Below are 25,009 nucleotides of genomic sequence, written 5' to 3' on the forward strand. Positions count from 1 at the left end.
ATCTATGCAGGCTACAAATTGTTGCTAGGTTGAAAAACTATATTATCACCTCAAGTCAGGCAGAAAAATTATTCTATTTCCATTAGTTTGTACAGCTACTTAAGAGGTTATGCAGAGCAAGATGATAAACTGATTACATTTACAGATTATGTATTGGTCGCATTTAGAGAGCAGCTCCATACTTGCACAGCAGCATCAGGAATTAGCTGTGCAAACTGTGAGTAAAGGTTCTCTGATGGTTTCTTGCTGACTAGAGCAACCATCCCAAACTCTGTGATCCATAAGGCCAAATTTATAGGGCCCATCTCCAGATAAAACGTACAACATCAAGTCGAGCGCATCTCTCTGCAGGTTTCCCTATTATATTCTTCATGAAGAAAGCCCTTTAATCCTCTGGGCCTTGCACACACATGAACAGCAGACAACTCTGTTTGGAGATCTTGAGAAAACAAAGGATTCACCTGCTATTCTGCACTGAGAGGTATCATCTGGGATTTCATGTTCTAACCTCCTGTACCACAAATCTGCACACCCATACTATTTAAGGCAACAAACTCCTCAGACATACCTGAACTATTTCTTTCCTTCTGACTTCAGTGAGAGCAGAATGCACACCAGTACCTTAGAAGAGCTGAGCATTTTTCTGGGTCAATTTTATATCTGCTTGCACATAGAAAGGAGGTGTAAGCTTCTTCCTTTTAGTCTACTCCAAGATTTGTAAAGGTAAAATTAGGAGTCAGTCAATCATTGCTCCATTGAAGAATTCCAGTCACACTCAAAAAAGAGAATCACGATCATTTAGCTTTATGTCAGCTTCTTAATCATAATATTCCTTCATAATTTAATTTGTTTTGTTCTTACTACCATCAATCTGAATATACACCGCTGCCCATTAATGATACATTTACAGTTTATAACACAAGTTTTATAGGAGAGGAAAATTATTAATATAAACCATCTCCTAACAAAAAGCATGAAAATGCTGGTCATAAACTCACGTTTCTCTATGAAGCATTAGTCAAGAGAAACAGCCTACAATCTGCAAGTTGTGCATCAGTTATTGCTCTTAATAGGTTCACTATCAACTGACGAAAGGAACCACAGTTATGATGGGATCAGTAAATTAAAATGGGATAATTCCATGTTATCTGAGCATTGACCTTAAGTCTAACGATGCAATCAGAAGATCAGCCTGAACTAGCATCTTACACACTGGCTTTCAAAGCACTCGTGTTTTTGACTCTCCAGAGCAGTGCACTCTGAAGAAATAGGTCTCAAGGTGCAGAAGGCACACATACACACGGCGTGGGCATAAGCAAGTCTGCTAGTCGGGAAGGACACACGCAGTGGAAGTTTCAAAACACTCCTGTGCTTTCCGTTCCATCTCCTCTTCCATCCTAGGAAGATGGTAACTCATAAAAGGTACCACTGGGCAGTGTTATAAAGGAAACGGGGCTTTAAAGCAAGGCTGAGTCATCGCATCGCTGTAGGAAACAACTCGGGGAGACAATCCTGCAGCTTAGACCAGATGTTTCTAAAAAGTCAGCCCCAAACTCACCACAATCAGCAGTTGCAGACCTACAGTAACACCTGCTCTCTGCCTGCTTCCTTCTTGCCGTGCTCTTTGTCTAGTTTAACATCTCTGATCATTTTACTGGGACATTATTTCCATTTAAACAGATCTCTCTGAATTATTGAATTCTTTATCACCACATTGTTTTTCTCTCACAGGTATTCCCTCAATTTCCTTTTAATTTCTTCTGTTATTCAGGTGTTATGAAGATAATCTTTTTCAAGGACAGAGGTACACACATCAACTGAAGTAGGGAGATTTTCAGCACTGAGTTTCAGGAGGAAGGATGTGGCTTCTACATGCTGAGTAAAACATGTGGCTGAAGACTTCCATCCCACTGTAGATTCGCTCTTGCTGTTTTGGTAGGGAATTGATATTTTTAAAAACAATTATTGGAAAGGTCATCCTTTTTGAAATCTAAGAACTTTCAGATTATATTAAGCCATTCATTACTATACACTTCTTCAAAACATATAAACAGTACTGTAAAGATAGCATATAAAATTGACAAAATTAGAGAGTTTTATAAGCAAATGTAATCTTCCAATTTAACATTTTTAAGCACATAGGAACTTCTAACAAATATACAGAAATGATTTACAGTTTTATAACTGCAATCTAGACAAAAGCTTGTCCCTTTTCAATATGATGCTTATTATCCCTTCTGCAAACATGTAAAATTATTCTAATACGTTGGGCTGGCAGGAGTTCCTGATGAGACGAGGAAGGGATTAACCTCACAGCTGAGGACATGGGAATATCACTATTTTTTCCATCATGAAAAAGCTTTCCCAGAGCAGATCATCTGTAGCTGCCTTTAAGGATTTAGCATCTGATTTTAGCCATGTTCTACCTTCGAAAGTACCGCAAGGGACACACTACAGAGCATCGTTAACCACAGCAATTCCTCTGCAAGTACATTAAACTCAATAAAAAAACTTCTTAGAAGAGTTTCTCAGAATCTACTTAAAACTCAAGCAACTGAGCTGAGCACTGGGACTGTAAGTGTTTAGACTTCTTTGTGAAGACCATTGTGGAACCATATCTAGATTTCATTAACAGCAAATCAGTCTAATCTTCTGTGCACAATTTCTTATTTATATATAACTGAATAACATTCCTTTGGAACTTCACTCATTCTCCAGACTGCCTACACATATAATTGCCAGTGGTGGTTTGAGTACAGTTGATGTCAGTGAATACAATGAAGACATCATAGCTCAATGGAATCTACCTTAATTATCTTAATTCTTCAACTGCTTTTCATCCAAAAGCAGTTTTGCAATTGTAGATCACCCTTGTCAAGCTTTACTGGCAAATTTATGCTATTGTCCTCCTTTTAAGAAGACTAAGACAGAACAGATGTTAAGCATTCCTGTTTTCTCAACTGTGCCATACCCTTCTATCTCGTATCTTCCATGCCTTTGTGTTTATAAATACTTTTCATCCTTTTATGATCTTTTCCTTAGGCATGTGCAAATATAAATATATATATATGTATGTGTGTGAATATATATATATATATACATATATATGTGTGTGTGTGCATATATATATGTACATGTATGTGTGTGCATATATATGTACATATAAATCATATTTCCAAACAAAAAGGAGATGATAAGTATGAAGGAGTTGGGTCTTTCACATATAAGGGTAATTGTGCACGGGCACATCAAGGCAAGGTATGAATAAAAACCTGTGGCAATCTTCCAGTATAATTAGGACAAGTTCCTTCCAGAAAAAATGACTCCAAATTTACAATATCATGTTAAAAGCAAGCATTTTAAAAGATGTTCTTTTAAGCCACACTTAATTATCATCAAATGGCTTGGCTTAAGGGACAAATTAAACCCAAGGAAAACAAATCATTTTCTGCTGATCTTTGCAGATGTTTCTTTGCGGATCTGCTGGTCTTTCTGTTGGCCCATGGAATTAAGGTATTTATCATGTCTAGCTAAGGAATACTTTCATTAACTATGTGAAGGAATGTGTTGATTTTGAATAGCCCCTTGACTTTCTATTGCATCAGGGAATTGCAGAATAACGTATGACATCTGTAACTTTCCTGATTTCACAAGCTCAAAAGAAACCAATCCATGAAAAGTTCCACAGGAAAGTAACAGTCAATATTGTACTTCGCATGTTCCAATGCAGTTTTAAAAAGGCATCCACAAGAACAGTAAACCATTAATAAGTAATAGCTATTCTCTTGACAGCCCCAGGTCCTACTCGCCTTGGAAACACCTTTCCATACATGACTGAACAGCATTTAGGCAGCAGTATTACTCTGTAATTGTACTCAGCTCATATATCAGCACTTTCCTTTCATAAATGTAAGCACGTTTTACAACTGAGAATTATCTGTAACTAGAAATTTGTACCAAAAATATGCCTATTATTGAGCAAAATAAAATGCACAGAGCTGTGAACTTTGACAGGTACAAGATTTTACAGTACATAAAAACCAAACATGAACCTCAATCTCTTTAAAAAGCAGTAACAAGGGAGCCTGCAGTTTCACTAAAATGAAGTTTTCACTGTCCTCTGACATAGAAGCGCTTGTAAACCCAGTCACATAATCCACACAGGAATCCCTTCTCTTACTCTCGAGCACAGTATTATTGGAACGTGCTTCCAAGAGCTTCTGTTAGTGTCAGCAGGGATCTCACTTTGGGAATGAAACAGCCATCTAACAAGACACATTACAGATACATAGCACACACTAAGATAGAAAGGTTCTACTGGCTAGATGATCATGATATGGGAATGCAGAATATTCAAGACAGCTTTCTATCACATAATAAAGTAATGGATAAAGGGGATAACATGCTGTGTGTGGACTTGTGTATGGGCATTAGTAACCAACTGTTCAATTGTGGTGAAAATATTAATATACTGCTTTTTTGCTAGGCATTTTTTTACCTTTCTTTGCCCTACATAGGGTAAATTGCCTACTACTGCTTTGGTGCTTATCTACTATACTATGAAAAGGAAAAAAAAAAAAAACAACAATACTGCACCCTATTAGTTCCTATAGTGCTACACAGGAAAACAGAGGAAATAGTGTCATTTCATGCTCTGATAAATCAGTAACGGGCAATAGATGCAACCTTCCAGAAACACAAGTATGAAACATACTGTCAGCATAGAAATAAGCAGCATTTTCCCAGCACACAGATCCCCATGTTTTGGCTGTGGAAGACAAGATTACATATTTACTTTCGAAAGAAGCTTTCATCAACTACGGGCTGTCATGAAACATCACCACATGATTTAGTAGTGTGTTGGGGTACTGAAACAAGCTGGCTCTTAATGTAGCTTCAGTGACTGCAGAGTTCACAGAAGTTCAGGAGCTGCATGTACCTCTACGTGTGTCTTTAATAATGCCTGAAGCAAAGCAACCCATTGCTTTTTAAAAGTATTACATAAACCAATATATATCATGCAATGTAGTCTTGTAAAACTTCTGGTCCCTGCATGACTTCTGTGCTTTGAGTTTATGGATTCTTCAGTACTCTGCAGTCAGCCTGACATCACTGTTTGTTTTTCTTATCAACTTCCTTGTGAAAATATGCACAGTTCAATCAGATGGTTTGTAGCATCCACAGAACAGAAGCTTGGAAAAAATGAAGCCTGATGGAGAGCTAAAAGATTCCTAACTTCTTCCTGTTGGTCAAACACCTGAAACTGGTGTTAAATTCTTGTTTTAATTCAAACTAGCCTATGAACTGAGTGGGACCAAACTCCCCATACAGCTTGGAGTAACCTCCTTTTTGGGCTTCAGATCATGAGTTCAGTAAAAAAACATAACCAAAAGACACTTTATTTTCTGCTACATGAGAGCTATTCACAAAAAAGCTCCCTGGTATTACTGAAAAGTTACTTAAAGATGCTTGACACTGCTGTGCGAGGATGAGGGATGAAATATGTACCCAACTGTTGTACATGCACAGAAATAAAAATACTAATACGCTCATCCCATCAGCATTAATCTAAAAGAAACATATATCATCCTTTTCCTCTATCACTTCAAAATCAAATCAAATTCAAATCAAAAGCCAGGATCACTATTGTACAATAGGTGAAAGAGTTATTTACAATTTTACTCCTACCACATCCTTAGGAAGTCCATCAAGCAGCTAAGCGCTCCTCCAGCGGAAGGGCTCTGCCTAGCAGCAGCTCCACAATTGATGCCTGTGAACCCGACGGCAGGTTTTGCTTTATATTTACTCACTACTTTCTGACATTACATTTCACATAGCCATACTGAATAAAAGCTAGAGGTATCTAAGAGCTTAGGCCAGTACGACAGGGTCAGCCATTGGCATAAATGCCATCTTGGTGACAATCTGACTCCCCCAACAACCTTACGTACACTCAGGAAGGATCAGAGATTTCTGCACAACTACAGCTCCTTCTATGATATTTCTCTGAGACAAGGAGTGAATTCCTTCACAGTATTGTATTCATCCCTGCTACGACAAAATCAAAGGAATACCAGCAATGGCTGCCAGGAGAGCATTTTACCCTGCCAGGGACTAGACTGAAATTTTATTAATGGTATAAATGGACATTCAATGGACATAAGACAAGCTGACTGGCTGCAGAAGCTACAGAGGCACCCTCAAGTTTAGACTTTGCAGAAATGATTCCTGTTGTATTCAGATTACTTGCCAAGCAGCAAGGTCTCTCTGACAAGCAGGTGGTGCCCTCTAGCACTCTCCCACCAAGCAGATGTGACAGTGTTAGAAATTATGAGGTGAAGATGCTGCAAATGTGAAAGATCTCTTTTTCACAAATGCCAGGAAAATAGTCATCCTTTCCACTCTACATGCAGACAAGCTGGAATTGAGCAACCAGAACCAGCAATTGCTGGAGGAAAACCAAGTAGGATATGCTGAAAGTAATGGACACACAGTCTTTTTACACAAAGTATTATCGGATTTGTAGTAGTCACCTTTTGCCTTGCCAGAAGTGACAGGCTTAACCCTACGGTCAATATTAATGCGAGGGGCATGGCAAAGTACACTCTAATGAGTATTACACTCATCTCATTTGCAGGACCCAGGCAGATCAAACAAGGACCATTTTCTACTATTGCAGTAACATCTGTTCTTAAAAGCCCAAGGCCGTTCTCCAGCCACAGACACTGATATCCATAAACAACATCATCTTCAGTGAAAGAATTTGTGAAATTTACCCAAGGGGGATTTTAAAGATTTAACACTACTCTCTTCAACTACTGTGTAAAAATACATTTTGTAATAGTGTCTTCTATTGAACTTGTTCCATTTAGATCAGAATAGTAATCAAAATAATGTAAGTAAAGCCCCTTCTTTTACTGCTTTAACATTTACTTCCTATCTGGAGTCACATGTGCTGTATGTGCTAAACAAAAAACAGTTTGTATTACTTACTGCTATGTAACAGAGATGTAATTAATTTATGCTCTATCAGTGGGTTTCTTAGAGCGATACTATAAATCACACCTACTGCTCCAGGCAGAGTTGTTTTGTTTCTGTTCCTACTGCTGTAGGAAGATGCAGAAATCAGGAAAAGTACAGATGAAACTGAGAACAAGGAGATGCATGAGATGCAGTAGTTGCACTCTGCTCTCCAATGTCCCACATAAAAGAAGTTCAAGGAGGAGCTAATGCTAAACTACAACCTATCAAAAAATCATGAACTGACCCATTTTTTTTCCAGAGCTGGATAAAGACGCAGTAGGCATAACACCAACATGGATACCAACCTGCTGTACATACACAAGAGATGCCAATAATCAAAATGAAAAAGTCAGACTGCATGACACTACCTTGGAAGAAATTGGATGATAGGTACTCTTAGGATTAGTCACGATGCATTTGTGCAATGTTCTTCTCATGCCAAAATGGGCCTTATATGATATAAAAGAGCAACTCCGGTAAAGCAACAGATCTCAGTGGTTTTAAGAGAGAAAACACCAAAGATTTCACCCCAAGGTGAGATTAGACTAGGACAATGAAAAAATCACTGTACTCAAATACAGTAAAAAATCCCATTTTCAGCATTAAGTAGTTTTCTTGCAGGATCTTTGCACACCTTACATACATTCACCTCCAGTAAAATTAGAGAACAAATTTAAAACTGCATGGATATACCACAATGCAATTCTGGAAGATAAGTTTGGTTTCAAAAGCTTTCCTCTTCTACAGCAGCAGTCACATATTTATCAAACTAACCACTGTGTCAGTTTAAGGCTTTGGCAGATCTATACAGATGTTAAGAAAGAAAACTTTGATTTACTTCAGACTCTCAGCCTGGAATATTGCTTACTTGGTACGAATGGAAACGTCAAACAATAAAAAAACAAAACAACTTGCCTTCTGAAATCCTCAATCTCAAACTATACGCTTATTTGATAGATTAAAGTCACACAATTCCAGATAGGAGCAGACAGCTTTCCTCGCCTGATTATAGAGATCAACTTCCAGCTTTCCATAAACTATCATGTTTTATTCTTTCACAGATGCACAGAAAATATTTGAGATGCAAAGAAGCATCCTCTAGATCACACTTTAACCTACTGTACTGCATGTATATTTAGGAATGCTTATTTAAATGAACTCAGTTCAGGAATTGCACAGATTTAAGAGACTTATGCTATAATCTACATTCTTACTTCAGTCTATCTGTATCTGAAATACAGAACATTTGGGCCCAGAGTATTATTGTCTATCCATCTTCTTCCAAAGTACATGCAATTTTCTTGATTTTAACATCTCCTATCATCACCTGTCTTGTCGAATTAGATTATTCTCACACTGGGGAAAAAAGCCTCAAATCCTTCAAATGATACAGCATCTTTAAACAGTACAAGATTATCTAGTTGCCTGTTTCATTACTTGCTCCAACTGCGTAAGAAAAATACACTATTTTAGGAAAAAAAAAAGTTTGCTTGCATAAGCAGATATCTTAATATTCTACTAAATGTCAGAAAAAAATAACCTCTAATATTCATCATGACATATATAAGGTTTTAAAAGCAAACAAAGCATTCTAAGTCATACATTCTCCTTCTAACATCTAGTCTACACTACAATAAAATCAGAGCACAATGAAACCAATGGCAGTTTTCATCATTGGCAAGAACATGGCCATCTACAGGTGCCATTAATGAAAAGCAGTATCTTCTATTAGTGTAGGTAATGCAATTCCCTTTCCAGTGGAGCTCCGCTGAGTAAGAGCAAATGCAGGAAGAGACCCCAAGCTCATAGAAGCAGGATGATTACCCAGGTGGTAAAACATGTGCTTGGTTTTGTTTTTTGCCATTACTGAGATTGAACAAAATCTTTGCTGATGGTTAACAGAAACAAACAACCAAACACGGACTTATCAATGCCATGCACTTCCTAGAACTTAACCGAGAGTTTTAACCAATACAAAATCCTGGAAATGAAAATGTTCACTGTTATGCAGAATACAAGCTTAAACCTTTTAAGTTTTAACTTGTGGTAGCAATCATTCAGCCAAATGCCTGCTACGCTTACCAAATTTCACAGGGAAAGCAGTTTTTTGGCTTAGATTCCTTCCATTCAAGCAGTCATGAGGTTTGATCAGTCCTTCTGAACCAAAGTATGTTCCCATATTTTAAGCCAAATTCCCTTATGCAACATACCTGGAAAACTGCTCTTGTAGGCCACGCATCTGAGCTCTGTTACGCTCTGACTCCAGTGTTACCTCCCGTAATCGTTTTTCACTCTCAAGTCTTAAATGTCTTTCTTCCTCCAACTCATGTATCAGTTTCTCGCGCTGAAAGAGCATAAAAGTTAATAAATCACTCTATATGTAAAACACTTTTAAGATGAATTTTATATTTTATTTCGGAAAAATCATCAAATTATCAACTATTCAATTTTTTAGCTTTTTTTTTTTTTTAAAGGCAAAAATACACCCAATAACAGAGTAGAGATAGAGGTTCTGTCAGAATATCACCATATACACACCAGATTGAGCTATTTCTCCTTAGCTCAGACTTGCAGAAGTCAGTGTAACAGCTATTTGAGAACAAACACTCTCCCCTCCTTTGAAGTGCTTTTTCTTCACTTCCATTCAAAATAATTTTCACAAATAATATTTGAGATCTGTGGTCTTGCTCGATAATAGACACAGGATGCCTGAAGCAGCCATGATGACGACCTGCCACCCAACCCTTAATGACACAGTCCAAAGAACTGAGTAGATGATTCTGCACCACTGCTTTTGTTGTTTCGGATGAGAAGTGAGATTCCTATCAGTAGGACAGAGTCCATTTGAATCTATTAAGCAAAATCCTATCACAAAGAATCTGTAAAAATCGGCTATTCAAACAAAAACCTGCAAGAGGGTTAAAAATATCATTAATTTTACTAATACTTCTCAAAAGCAAATAGAATACACTTGCTGCTAATGCTGAAACAATCGGATCAAAATGCCCAACCCACAATACACGGGGCTGCCTGGATGTATCTACATATGTTATGGACGCCTGTTTTTTTTAAAAACTTCAGATCCAAATATAGAAATGAGATATAAAAGTAATGATTTCAAAACCCCATTTTAAAAGTAGGTGCATGTGATTTAGGAAGAGTAGGGAATGAACTGAAAAGTTATAAAAATGCTAATGGAATAAAAAAAAACTGTATATGCAGCCTTTTCCACGTGACCCTGCTGCTACACAGAAATTACATTAAATTAAATTTAACTAAATTAAATTTATCCTTGTGCATTTAAATGAGATAACGAGTCAATAAAAAAAAACACAAATAAGCAATTAACGTGGTACTACATTACAGTCCCCCAGTGAAGGGTTTCCAAATTGGTTGCATAAAAGAAGTTAAGCCACTATAAAGCTATAGCGGGTACACTACCTACACACTTAGGAGAAGTTCTGTGTGCTTAGTGCATTGCAGTTGGCAGCCTATCAGATGGAGTTCCATTACTGACCTAAATTTTCATGACACACCTGCAAAAATTTGTCTAGAAATTACACACACAATTTTATTAGAAAATAACAAAGATGTCTTAGTGTTAAGCCATTAAATGGGAGAGACAGACTATTTGTACAAGTCTTACAGTTATAAATCTAACTGGATAATAATTTATAAAGCAGTAACCAAGGGACCAAAAATATGAACGTTTCCAAGTGGAAAAAGGATCTTAAAGGCAGTGATAAATAAGCACATGCCACAAAGGGAGGCTGCAAAGGATCAAATGAAATATCTATATACTTGTGGAGAAACATGGGGAATTACTCAGAAAAGAAGAGAGTTTCTGCCTAGTAGGTCACATGTAATACCTGTACACATAAAATAATTCCCTGGAAAATGGGAAATTGCAAAACTAGAAACCCATTGCTGGGAAACAAATACACTGTCCTAACTCAATTATTTAGTTGCTGTTACGTAAGCACATCCTGACAGGTGCTGAGTGATCTTTTGCTTCTGTCAAAATGAAAAGAGCAGAGCACTCAGCACCAAGCAAAAGATGCACAGCACCTTCAGTAGAGAATCCATCCCAGGATTGATAACTCACACTATCGATAGGGGAAGAATATTCAAGGTAGTTAGAATTTGTCCAGATTTATCCTATCAGCAACCAGCTTCAAGATCATATTGTGTGCTGGATACTGCCAGTATCTTTTATAAATGTATTTGACTGCTGCTTAGGAGACATCTAGAGCACCCAGAGTCAGAGAACAGTATGGAAAATAATGCAGAAGAGAGATATAGTTACTTAGCAGTGCTTAAGGCAAACTGACAAGCCTACAGAAAGTGGGCTTAAACATGAATAAGCAATTGTCCCTCTAGTAACTGATATACTCCTATGCTACCCTGGAGGAGAAGCAGGAACTGCTATGAACCCAAGTGTCCCAGCTAACTCAAGCACCAGGCTGTGCCTGAGCTCCCTGCTGCAGTAACAGCTTAACTAAGGTAACACACTAAAGAATTACTCTCATTCAACATAATCACCACGGCAATGATCTTACTCTGATACAGCAGCTACCTCTCCGCCTGCTGCACTGACCATGCTCTGCTTCTCAAATAAACCTTTTTATTTTAAGTACAAAGTCAAATCTCCACAGGGAAGACTACAGAGAAATACACCTGCGAATATCTGGGGTATTTCACAGCATTTTTTACCAAGACATGACCCTTCAAAAAGAGAATAATATACTTTCTTCCACCTCACTGCCAGGACCTTTTGTAGGTTGCACACCGATAGAGCCTGCAGAATGACTGTGCTGTATCTGTGTCATGGCCACACTGCCACTAACCACAAAACCACATTTTCTAGTAGAACAAGGAATATACAGAAGAGATTCATAGATCCAGGCTTTTCCCTACAGGTAAAAGAGCAGTGTAAGCTATTTCTGGGTTTCATTTCCCTCTTGCCGGTAGGTCATGGAATGCTATTGCCACCACTTACTCCTCATACTCATGTGGGAAGGTGTGCAATATTGTCATGGAGAAAAGATCCACACATGCATGTGATTTTCATTTTGGAAGAAAAGAAAAAAGACCTAGGAGTTCCCTTAAGAAAAGTATCCATAAAAGAATGATAACATTCCAAAAATGAAATGTTTAAATATTAGGAACCTCCATGTTGGAATAAATGTCCAGTCTTCAAACCACAACACACTACTAGTTACATGAGCACCTTGATGTACACAGCTTATGCTTCTGCCATGGTACACTTATGGGTACACAAACAGAAAGCAGCTCCAGAAGTGATCATAACTACAGTGATCATAACTACAAGAAAAATACTGTTTCTATTCAAACCCAGAAAGGCCATTATGAGAAGGCACAAAAGAGAAGTGAACCTCCTGCACAGAATGGTCAGAGATTTTTTCATCCCAGTAGCAGATGACATCCCTGAATTCTCCAGAAATTCTGCACTGCCATAATGCTCTCTACAAGCTCCTCTGTGCAAATGTGCAAAACCCACTTTGTTCCTGTCTAAGATAAAGGTGTGTGAAAACAAATGAACTGGCTACAAGTGGTTCCATGTCTTACACTGACTAAAAGCTTACTGGAAATGGGTACAATCAGCATGCAAAATGAAGAAGACATGACATAAAAAAGAATGCGTTGTGAAATGCATTACTGTGTTTTAACATCATTACTATCTCCAAATGAAGTCGTATGTGTTCCACTTGCCAATTCTTCATTAGCTGTATCTTCTTCTCTCCATCAGCTCTGCTAAATCTTTCCCACTTCCTCTCCTCACAGTTAACCTTTCTCCTCTCTGAAGCACAACCCTTGCTTCACTCTCCCTTCCCCTCTCCAGACAGACTCACTTCCATCACATCTCCCTGTCAAGTCTCTGATAGCCTTCCGAACATGCAAAAAATTAATGTGAACAAACTAGAGTGAAAGTCAGGGTTAGCAAATCCCACCCATACTTTTGTGTTAAGTACTGGACTATTTTAACACCTGAACAAATGCTGTTTGCAATTACTTTTTCATGAGCATTTGAGCAATCAAGTTTCACCAGCTACTCATCACGTTCATGAGCAAATGTCTGTATGCCAGTGAGTTCCTTTTTGTGTAAGTGTAGAAATGTTCATGTCAAAATGTTCCATTTCTCATGCAGCCAGGGACGTGTACCACACATTAATTCATCTTCTCAAATGTAAGCAAGAAATCAAATTTGAGATACAGATGATCAAAACAAAACGCGTGAGAACTACTTATGTCATGTTACACTGAACTGAAAACGTCTCCTCCTTGGAGCTCCTGAATGACTTGTAGAGCTACCGAATGCAAAAGTAACAGAAAATAAAAGCATGCATCATGAGGCAAAGGCAAAGTGCCTGGCCATAGGGTCGTGGGTTTTGCTGTGCCTGCTTAACACCTCTCCTGCATCACAATTTAAGACCACAGACGCTGGCAAGGGAAATATTCCAGGGACTCAGCAGGCACACACGGCACATACTGCACATGTTGCTGCTATTCAGAAGGGAGACAGCCCAACAGCTGCACAGAAACTGCTCCCTCCTTTTTGTTTAGCTGATGTTTGAACCTCGTGAGAAGCCATTTTTACAAACAGTCAGGTGGAACAGGGCTGCTGAGCTCAAATACAAAAGATCTTCCTTAGTCAACATGTCCTAAGTACTGTGGTAGTAATTATGTCAACAACACAGAGCAATTTTGTCAAAAAAAGTCTACACAAGAACATTTAACCCAGGCTTAATGCTGCTCTAAATCAGGCTAAAAACCTGCATGTTAATTTTTTAACAGCTATTTTTAAGCATTTGCTAAAGAGGGCCACAAATTCTGCATAATTAATATTGATTTTGAACAGATACTTTGTAATGAATTTTAAAAAAGGGGAGAAAGTAATACAGTTTTTTTTTTGTTTGTTTGGTTACAACTTATAGAATCGTTAAGGTTGGAAAAGACCACTAAGATCATCCAGTCCAGCCATCAAGCACTGAAGCATCGTTAAGTCACTGCTAACCTAAAGCGAGTACTTCAGCAAGCATTGATGTAACTTCTGATGCTATACGTTTGATACCTTACAATGGGGAGGTTTAGGTTGGATATTAGGAGGAAGTTTTTCACCCAAAGGGTGGTGACGCACTGAACAGGTTGCCCAAGGAGGCTGTGGATGCCCCATCCCTGGAGGCATGCAAGGCCAGGCTGGATGTGGCTCTGGGCAGCCTGGTCTGCTGGTTGGTGACCCTGCACATAGCAGGGGGCTGGAACTGGATGAGCATTGTGGTCCTTTTCAACCCATGCCATTCTACAATTCTATGATTCTAATAACTGAATCATAGCCTGGTCTGGAGCACACTGTCCCACGGCCAGACCACCAGCTGGCTGCAGAAGCAGGTAACAAAACCAAAATCAAGCAAACAAACAGCAACTATGAGAAGCACACTGACATTCCGTAAATCAGTTTGTGTAGCACGTAAGTGGCCAATAGGCACATTCATAGGACTCAAATCCACTATTCTCTTGCAATACTGGGGTCTATCTGTACCTGATCAACGGAGTGTGCTGCAGACAGCAATCCCTATTATATTCCAATTATATCAGAATTCAGTAATTATCTGGTCTCCTAACCACATTAGCTCACTGGACAGGATACAAACACGAGGACATTCATCAACACAGAGGTGTACTGCGACACAGACAAGGGCTTGGAAAGTTACTGTTAGGAAGTGATGTACAGAAAAATAAGCTGTCTAAGGTGACGAGCAGGAAGCCTGGGACAGGCACCAATGCAGTGAGTGTTTCCCTCCAGTATAAAGCGTGTGATCAAACTCTATTTGGGCAAGCACCTCCCAGGCAGACAGTGGGTGAGATAGCTTTGGCACGGCCAGCTCCAGAAGCAGACTGCCCTGCCCTCACCTTCTGCCAAGCCCAGGTTCACACGTGGGTAGGGACCTTCCCATCCAAATTCCCCCTCTGCAGCCCGGTCCCAAACCCAGCAGGGAGGAGACTGAACTTCTATGTCACAACTTCCTTCACTCACAGATGGCAGGAAAGAAACATGATGAGAAGAACGGAGGGGGCCGAGACCATTTTTTATTCCATCATAAATTGCACCAGGTACTGTATTTTAGTTTAAATTAAAATGAGTCAAACTTCAGTGTCCTTTGTTTGCTCCTCATCGATCGCTGTTAAACCAAATGTTTCTCATTCTGTAATCAATACTTCTCTGCAAAAATAAACCGAGGCACTGACAAACAACTTTGCAGCACACTGCAGCTTTCCTCGTGGTGGACTTTGACAGCATGAAAAAACACTACCTAATGAATGGAAAAGAGAAGTGCGCTGCTTATTGTGCTTATTACAGTTTTAACAGGCAGCTTACAACTGAATCATTTTACTGTAACAAGGCTTTATTAAATCAGCCAGCTATTGAGACCAGAACTTTCTGACAGTGGCAGTTAATATGCCTTTGTCCCTCATTACTGTTTCCAGCTATACTGGGAATACCAACAACTACTCTCAAAACACTCAAAGCTTTCCCAAGGATGAAGTTAAGGTGTTTCGACGTACTGTGAAGCATTAAGACATAAGCAGCAGTAACTGAAGCACTCGTAGGGCTCACGGAGGGAAAGGCAGCTTGATTTCCACAGCTCCTCAAAATAAAGTTAAGGGTGAAATTGTGTTGCTGCTCTGTAATGAAAATGAATTACCCTTTCGCTTGATGCTGACTTGTACTACAGAGGCTGAGGCAGAAAGTTCCTCGGTTTATATTACACCTCTATTTTTCTCTCCAATTATTTCAGGATGTAATTATTTTTCCCAACTTTATTCTCACTACAGCTCTGCAACAGCAAGATATACATAGTATAAACTGCATCTCCTAATTTTAGGCTGGTATCTTCTAGCTCCTTCATTCCAGTAAGGAAAAATGATGACTCTTGGAATAGGATTCTGCTCCCACGACGACAGGCTGCCCCGAATAAACCAGGAAAATCTAATTGGCACTAAATAACTTGTATTAGCATTTTCTGTAACTGCCTTAAAAACAGTTAAAGTGAATAATCTGAAGCAAATAATTTATTTTTCACTATTAAATTTTAATGTGCTAATAGATGGCTCTCTCTTGCCTCGTAACAGACTAGAACATGCATTCCATGACTACCAGATGGAAACTTCAAGCTCTGCGTGGCTCTGAGATGAACAGCAAGATAGGAAACATTTATTACCAGTAGTGATATTTTAGTGACAGTAGTTTACACACTTTATATTCTTTGGTGATAACACTCCTCCAGAGCAATTGAAGTAAATTAGAAACACTTTCTTGATACAATTACTACTTCTGAATAAAATAAGATGCTGGCTTTCATTGTGCAATAGCTCAAAATTGCCACCATGTGGCAGGACAGCAACTTAATTTAGCATTATTTATATTGCAGTGATACAGTTTTAATTGCATCTGTACAATAGAATAACTGCTGTGCTGAAGCTCCTTTATCATTTCAAGCCTACAATTAATCAGAATTAGGCAGGCTATTACATGAGCAATACTGTATATATAGTTGCAGTTGTGACAGAATTTATGTTATACATTTTTTTTAATTCATAAAACCTTTCAACACCAAGCTGGATAGCAAGCTCTTCTGTCTGCACATCCCTTCCCACAGTTATGGTTTACGGGCACCCCTTGGTGCCAAACAGCCCCGTCATTCTGGGAAGCACACAGCAAAGGCCACAGGAAACACGAGTCACCGTTAAAAAAAATAAACACCAAAAAACCCCATCACCACCACCAAGAAAAACCTCAACTCGCTCCTCGTCTACCAGAAACTAACAAATGGAAGGCAGCTTTGTGGTTGACTGTCCTTACGCTACAGCAGGTTGCACCCATCTCCCTGTATACCAGTGATTACCCCCAATCCACCACAGCAATACACGCCACGTGCAGGCGAGCTTTAGGCAGGTGAAACATCTGCACCCCAGCAGCCACTACAAGCCAGAGCTTCTTAAACACCATCTCCAGATCATGTTTTTAATGCTGAATCATGGCAAGCAATGCATTTTCTGAAATCACATCTCTCTAATAAACAATTCCTATTTACTCAAGTTCACAGCTGATAGCATAATTTCAAAGCCTTGTATTGATCCCCAGTCCTCAGCCTAATTATTTTTTCCATTTTAGACATATTGTGCCCATCTCCTGTGAGGAAATAAAGAGAACACTCTTACAGAGCTAGAAATCCCCACACAGGCAGATCGAGGATTTTTTTTTTAATTATTAATCTTAAAATGATAACGCTTTTCTAAAATGAATTTGCAAATGTAATTGAGCTTTTAATAGCTTCAACAGATAGTAATTAAAGAAATTTCATTTCCCTAAATTAAACATAATGAAATGTTTTTCAAGATCAAATAAAAACCTGGAAACAATATTACAACAGACATCATTCATATGAATACCTAATATCCAGAAGTGTGCAGAACAAACGTCTGCCAACCCCAAAATGAGAAAGAGTGGAAGTAATAAGTGATGGAACGTACAGCTTTTTCCTCCTAGAAATGTGCAAGGTTTTAATGGCTAATTATAATTCCAAGCCCTTTGCTGCTGCACAGTTTTTTGACAGTGACTCGCATTTGAGCAAGATGCAGAACTAAGCATAGCAATGGGGTTTTTCAATTTTGTACTACATGTGTACTTTTCTTATTAGAAGCAAAGTTTTACAACCAGTTTAACTTGTTAACAATGAGCTTTTATTAATTCCTTTGCAGGCAAGAAAAAAAAAACAACAAAAAAAAAAACCCACCAACAAACCCAATATGTGTCAGTTTACATTTCCCACTTGTTGGATTAAATAAAATTCATACCAAAGGCCAGAACCAGCACTGAGCACTGACAGGTGCATGAAGGAAAGCCCAGGCCATACGATTTAGGGCTGTTTCACATTTGCACGTGCTCAGGTTACATTTAGTGTTTGCTATGGCACAGTTGTGTTTTACAGTTAAGGAGAAGATAATCGCTGTCAGTTTTGATAAAGTTCCAGTCTAAGCCCTATCTTGACTTTCTATAAATAAAAAACAAAGTCTCATAGAGAACAAAGGAAAACCTTATTACGGTGCTGTGTTGCTTTGTTTGTGGCTACTTTCATTAACTTGTGCTTACCACCAGGACTCACTGCCCAACAGAAACCACTGAACTTCTCCAAGTCTTACCATGACTTCACCAAGATGGATGACAATAAAATCCACACCGCTGTGCACGATGACTCCATCACTTAACAAGCACAGTCTGGTTACACCTGTGCAAGGCAGCCGGGTGAACTCAGCACACCACTGAGTGTGCTTCGGGGTGAGCAGGCTGGCTGTGCAGTGGAGCAGAAGGAGGAGAACCACCACATCCCTACCAACTTGGTGTGGGGACGGCAACCCCCAGAAGAGAAACAGGGCCATCCTAAATCACTTTTGTTTATCTGAAATGACTGTGTGCCTACGCCCAAAGCATTCATTTTTTCCCCTGTAACTGACCAATGTGTTCTTCAGATGATATAAGTGGTTTCTTTTCTAAGTGACTGAGTGCTCGCAGAACAAACGGGCACATGGTTGAATCAAGCATTTCCCACTTGGATCTGTATTAGTGAGATAGGAGTTATGCAGCAGGACACACATAGGATAGCATTTAAAGATAATAAATAAACACTTCTAAGAGTTTTACTTGGTGTAAAATGATAGGGCAGGGGAACTGGACTTTGTTGCTCCAGGGAACTCAGATTTATTCAGAAGCTGGGAGTAGTGTGCTCTGATGCTAGGCAGAGTTAATGCTTCTTCACTTTCTGGATTTGTCATGAAAGTATTTGTATTTTCCACTAATAATTAGGATATGCAGAAGTTAAGTGAAAGAGATGTCAGGCCAATCAAGAATTGGAAGGATGGGAGATGGAGAACTGAACCATGACTATTGTGAGAAGCAGCTCAGAAACATCTGCAGTACCATCATGTCCCCATGGATGCGAGATAAACCGATATCTTAGTTTGCACACACACACTTCTATTTGTCTCAGCTGACACACTCAGCCCCCCTGGCATCACTACTTGCTGCCTGCTACCTTTCCATGCAGCATTTCTTTTTCTCAGGCTCTTCACAGCACTGCTCATGAACATGTCAGATCTTATTACAGTTGTTTTGTGTTCACTTGTAGAATTCGTTTAAGGTTGGTAAGTAACTGCAAAAAGACACCTGATTTACCCAGCTGTTTTTTGCATGTATTCCAGAGGCCTATCACTGTAGTTTTCTGATGAATGTACCTCTTTATCATTTTCACTCCTTAAGCTCTGCAGGCACTGCTGGAGGCAGTAGGGAAATGTGGTGGACTTTTTGCTGGCTGGTGCATCCTCAACAGTAACTTTAACAGAGCTGCCAGTGACGCTGATAATGCACTCATCTGGAAGAACTGGCTTCACTTTCAGAGGCCAGATTGAGTTTGCAAGCCTGGTAGTTGGGAGAACTCGAAAAATAAAGAAACAAGTTTGCATTGTGTTTTCAATTTGTTCACTGGTCCAACTGGAGTAATTGAAAGACTGTATCACGACCTGATATCATTTTGCAGAGTGACTTTTCAGTAATAGGTTCTCTTGAAGGTCTGTTCAAGTCTCCACAGACTAATTCCAGCCCAACTCGAGTGCCAGCCAGGCTCTCCCCCTTCAGTCTCCTTCCCTTACCAGAACACGTAGGTTAGCTGTACTTCCAAAGAAGACCAAAAACAGACAGAAAACCTCTGACATTGATTTCTCCGGTCTTCATTTCTATGTTTATCTATTCACACGGGATGGAGCTACTGGTTCACAGACACACCAGTTTTACCTCTGCTGGCTACAAGGAGTATGAAAAGTGAGTTAGCAAACTATTTATATAGTTCCATAAGCTTTGGCAAGAAAGAAATGTTGCTGTTTATCTGAAGAACAGGAACTCTGCTGTTCACTAATGCTCCTGTGTGTAATATATCACTGCGCCAAACAATTTCCTATAACTCACCTAAGACATCAGGCTTGAAATCAAATTCAATATAGGTGAAATATGAACAATCTTTGACTAAATGGGGCTGAAAAGAAATAACCCAGTTGTACTGACCATACAAAGTCAAACAGAGCAGGGTTCCCTGGAATGAGGTGCGCAAATAGACGATTCAGTTTTTCAGCTATTGTGGGGCAGGGAGGTGAACCCCATCAGCACAGCTGGCTCTGTCCCTGCCCTGGCACCCAGACGCACATCAGTAGCTGGATGAAGAGCACAAAGCTCAGAAGAGTTCCTCCATCCCACCTGTGTGAGATCGAATACGCTGCTACAAACTGATGTTTTTGCTCCCTGGGGGCTCACAGGGATACTTCTGAAAACCTGTTTACGTTCCTTCTAAAGCTCCTTCTTTTCAGTGTGCTGGATTACACACGCTCTTCACACCCTAACTTTGCACTCACCTCTTCCTACATATTTCAGTTTGTGAAGAGGTTTCCTCTCCCAACTGATTTAACATACAGCTGCTGACCACTGCCAACAACTCTGAAAACCCGTCCCTAGTGTGAAAACATTTACCAGGTTCTGATTTAACGCGTGTCTTTTCATACAGTATCTCCCACGTCACACAATTTCCACCCGAGGGGTAACATCATTTCAGCTATCTGGGGCTATCGTACACAGATTCTGGGAATTCTGACCTGCTCCTCCACTGACAGCCAAGGAAAAAAGTTTTTTTAACTGAAAGACTGCCAGTTGTTGCCTTGGGGCACTTGTTAATAGGTACAACCAGAAACAAGGCTTTCCCAAGAGAGGATAATTTTAATCTGCAACTCAGAAATCATTTCTAAATAAGCAGTGTCACTGCAGATGCCAATCACAAATCTGCAGTGTAAAGATGTAATTACAAAATGACTGCTGCGTGGCCTGTGCATACTGAGCCAAATTCCCTCTCAGTATTCATCCCAAGTAGCTGGGCTGTGATTATCTGCAGCACATCAGTACCTCCAGGCTCCAAATGGCTCTCAGCACTATTTACAAGCATTGTAAGATCCTCTTCCCCAAAGAGTTCGCTACCTAAACAATCATACAGACAGGAGATGAGTAAGAATAAAGCCCATCGTACAAATAACCAATTTGAGTCAGACAATTATATACAAGATTATAAAAGATTTAGGTGACTGAGGTAACATGAGTTGTATGACACCAAAACTACAGAAGAATAGGACTTATTATGAGTATAGTAAGCAGAGATTTTAATCTCCTAGTTTTCTGACGTCACACAACAGAGCTATTGAACCGAAAGAATGATTTATTGGCACAATTTGGAGAATGAGTGAAAGCCACTTCACAACTAGGTAAGGTCCAGTATCAGGTGCTGTTTCAAGCATGGGACTTGTATCTGTATTCATTTCCAGAATAACTGCAGAGTGCATCATGCCAAATGGTATGGAAGTAACACAGTCCAAACATCATAGTCATTCCCACAGTCTAGACAGCTGCCTCTCACAGGACATTTAAGCAAGTCTGGCCACCAGTTCCAGACTTGGAACAGTATGTCATGAGATCTTCATTATGAAAGATCTCATAGAATATCAAAAGCTGCCTTATCACAAAGCAGTGAGCGCAGAGCCAAAACAAACAGAAAGTATGTAAAAGCTAACTCCTGACAAAGCAAAAGTTGAATTAAAGATTATGAGACTGAAGTAGGGTGGAAAAGAAATGAAGAATCATAGCCGCAAGCTCAAGCTATAGGAATTCATGCAAAGTTTGTAAGTTTAATATGTGAAAGCATCATTTACTTGCTCTATTTTAATATTCCTTTTAAACCTTAAACAGAAGTTGCAGAGAGCAAAGTGATAACGCTATGCCAAGAGATGAAGACAACAAAACAAACCTTTTCTTAATGGCATAAAGAACACTCACAAGTTGAAGTCTTGCTCTACGTGCTGTGACTACCTCAAAAGGGCTCAGTGCTTTGAAATGGGCAAATCATTTTTCCCAGTTTCTGCTGTCTGTATTTTATTCATCAACAACAGACCATTTAATGTACATATAAGCTCTGGGAACAGGACAAAGCTATCATGTTCTCTTGGTGCTCTAGAGCTTCTATTTTGGATCAGGACTCCATTGCACCAGTTCCTGAACAAAGAGTTGGTGCAGTAAAGGTTCCACTGTACTACGATGCAATCTAAAGCACTGCACAACTGTGATGTTTTAAGGGTCAGAACCAACTTAATGGTATAAGCTCCTAGAGCACTGCATTCATTTAATAAAGCAAATGTTCATCAAAATCAGAATTGAGCGCTTGGTATACCAACTTTGTCCCTTCCTAGAATCATAGAATTATAGAATCATTAAGGTCAGAGAAGACCACCAAGATCATATAGTCCAACCATTGACCTATCCTCACCACACCCAATAAACCATGTCCCTCAGTGCCACATCTACCCTCTTCTTGAAAACCTCCAGGGATGGTAACTCCACCACTTCCCTGGGTATCCTGTGCCACAGCCTCATCACTCATTCAAGAATTTTTTTCTAATACCCAACCTGTACAGAAACTAACATGCTGTACAGCACCTTAATTTGTGCATTATCTAGTGCCGTATATTAAAAATAAGAACAATAGGGTAAGTTCACAGAGGACTACAAGGATGAAGAAATTAAAGACCTCACTCCCTATCCAGTGGTGAAAGTGTTCACTGGCATCAGTTGGCTCGATCAGATGAAGGAGAATTCAGAGAATCAGAATTGCTGCATTGCCTTGTCCTCTCTGCTTCGCTGTAGCCAGACTCCAGGCAGTAAATCAGTAACACACTCCTATCACCACGAACACAACTGTAACACGACCCACAGAACCTATGGAAGAGTTTATACAAATACAGTGACGATGGGAAAAGGTCAAGATCACTGAGATGGACACAGTGACCAGCATTTGCATCAACAGAAGGAAAGCAGTAAGACAACAGTGATTTCTTTTACTTTTAACATACCAATTTCCCTAGCTAGTTGAAAAAAAAAAAAGCTGTGAAGCCAAGTCCACGACAAGGGTTTCACTCCTATTAACCTGTATAAATTTACCTTCCCGGTTTGCATGAAATTCTAATTATTGGCCCAGCTCTTCCATTCACCTTTTCTTTCCAGACGTTGTGACTAATTCTGCTCCAGCTGTGCTTGCTTTCTGGCATTAGATAAAACCTGACAGTAAATGTCCCTCCTCCTCAGGCTGCAGAACGGTGCCTCTATTCAGGTCATCCTCACGAGAACATTAATCCAGTGAGTGTGCAGCTTCCCAGAGTCAACTCGTGCCATTGCCCGGAGGAGCTCAGGATTGCAGAGCTTAACCTTTGATATGAAAATGGCTACAATTCACTGTTATTAGTGCGTGTGCGCATCACTCCTATTAGGCAGCGCGGTATTGCCTGCAGCGGGGTGCAGCTGTTTCTGGTCATAAAGCGGGATTTGCTCCACATTGAAGCCAACTGCCACTCTGATATTAAATATTCCCACAGAAGCTACGAGGCTGCGCGTGCTTTTTCTGTACTGCCTTCAGCATCTCCTGCCTTTGTTATCTAATGTATAAATGGCAATTTCTACTTGAGGGCAAGTTAGTTTATCTGACACACTTTCTACAGTTCGCCTCTCTTTTACTTTCAGACCCCATATAAATGCATTTTGTGAATAGCTTTTTTCCCTGTTCAATGACTCTTATATAATTCTACTTGACTCTTTTTTACATTGATGAAACACTGCCACAAACTTGCTGAAGAGAAAGACCATTTTGCCAGCTTCCAGCAGGAGGGACAGCGTTCATTTCTGCTCCTTCAGCTCTAACCCTGGTTCTCCTCTGTGCCGGCACCTGGAACAGCACCCTGGGCAACGTGCAGCAAGAGAGCACCAGAACCGAGGCAAGCACCAAGCACCAAGCAATGCAAAGCTCTTTTCAAATACTGCTACTAACGTTTTACAGCTCGAAACAAACCTGAGGTTGCAGCGGGACAAAACGGACTGCAGTGTGCACTCTGCTTCTACACTGCCACACATTCCGTGCTCAAGCAGATGCCATCGAATGTTTGTTTTCAGCATGGCTGCGGACCCGGGTGTTATTTGAAATGAACGCAGCTCCCTCTCCTGGTAAGAAGGCAGACTGGGAAAGGCCACGAAGTTGGGGGGAATTGTTCAGGACCGTTTTATCTCCTCTCTGTCACACAATTTCTACTACACTTTAACCAACAACAGACTGGAAGCAAATTGATTTTAACAGACACGTTCCTCGCAATTTATTGAGGAACCTGGTGAAAAAAAAAACAGCAGAAATTAATTAAGCAGGAAGAGACAGAGCCGAGTATGAAAGCCAGAATCATTCTGAGCAGACAGAATCAGGCTTATAGTGCTTCAATTTCACAACAGCGACCAACTGGATTCCCTTCTTAATTCATTTTAAAAGGACCCTTGAGAGGTCCCATATCTTAACTCCTGAAGAACCCTGAGATTCAGAAAATCCTTAAAATACAAGAGCAGAGAGCATCTGTGTGCGTGCACATTTGAAGCAAACAAAAGAAAAATACTTCGGACATGGGAGGAATTAAAAAGGCAAATCTTTTCCTGGATTACAAATTGTTAAAAGCCCTGAAGATAAAGCAGCAAAGTTGTGGGTGAGGACATTTGGCCTGGTGACATATGGACTATTAATGAGGTCCAGGAGCACTAAATGGGGCTTGCAAAGAATCTCCCTAACTGTTATTGATGTTAACTACTACAAATGCCACTGAGTTTCTCCAAGGGCCATATGACAAAGTTCCTCAGAACAAGGAGCCGGACAGCATGGCTGGCTATATAAATAGACAGCTGCAAGGAGAAGGCATGAGGGTCAGGCTGCTTCCTTCTGGCTTAAGACATTGAATATGCAGAGACATTTTACAGCGGTGACTCTCTCTCTCTGATGCTTTCTAATTAAAGCACAGATAG

At 39.8% G+C, this 25,009-nt stretch overlaps 1 protein-coding gene across 19 annotated transcripts in view; it reads right to left on the reverse strand.

Moving 5' to 3' along the window:
* NCKAP5 (NCK associated protein 5) overlaps positions 1 to 25,009 on the reverse strand; it is a 441,589-nt gene that overhangs the window by 162,935 nt on the left and 253,645 nt on the right. For all 19 annotated transcript variants that reach the window (XM_040704243.2, XM_040704245.2, XM_040704244.2 and 16 more), the window contains one exon: positions 9,234 to 9,367. In XM_040704243.2, coding sequence (XP_040560177.1) covers positions 9,234 to 9,367 — 134 coding nt within the window. Of the gene's footprint in view, positions 1 to 9,233; positions 9,368 to 25,009 lie in introns of those variants that run through there.

This window comes from Gallus gallus, chromosome 7 (genome assembly GCF_016699485.2).
Source record: "Gallus gallus isolate bGalGal1 chromosome 7, bGalGal1.mat.broiler.GRCg7b, whole genome shotgun sequence".
In the NCBI taxonomy this organism is placed as follows: domain Eukaryota; kingdom Metazoa; phylum Chordata; class Aves; order Galliformes; family Phasianidae; genus Gallus; species Gallus gallus.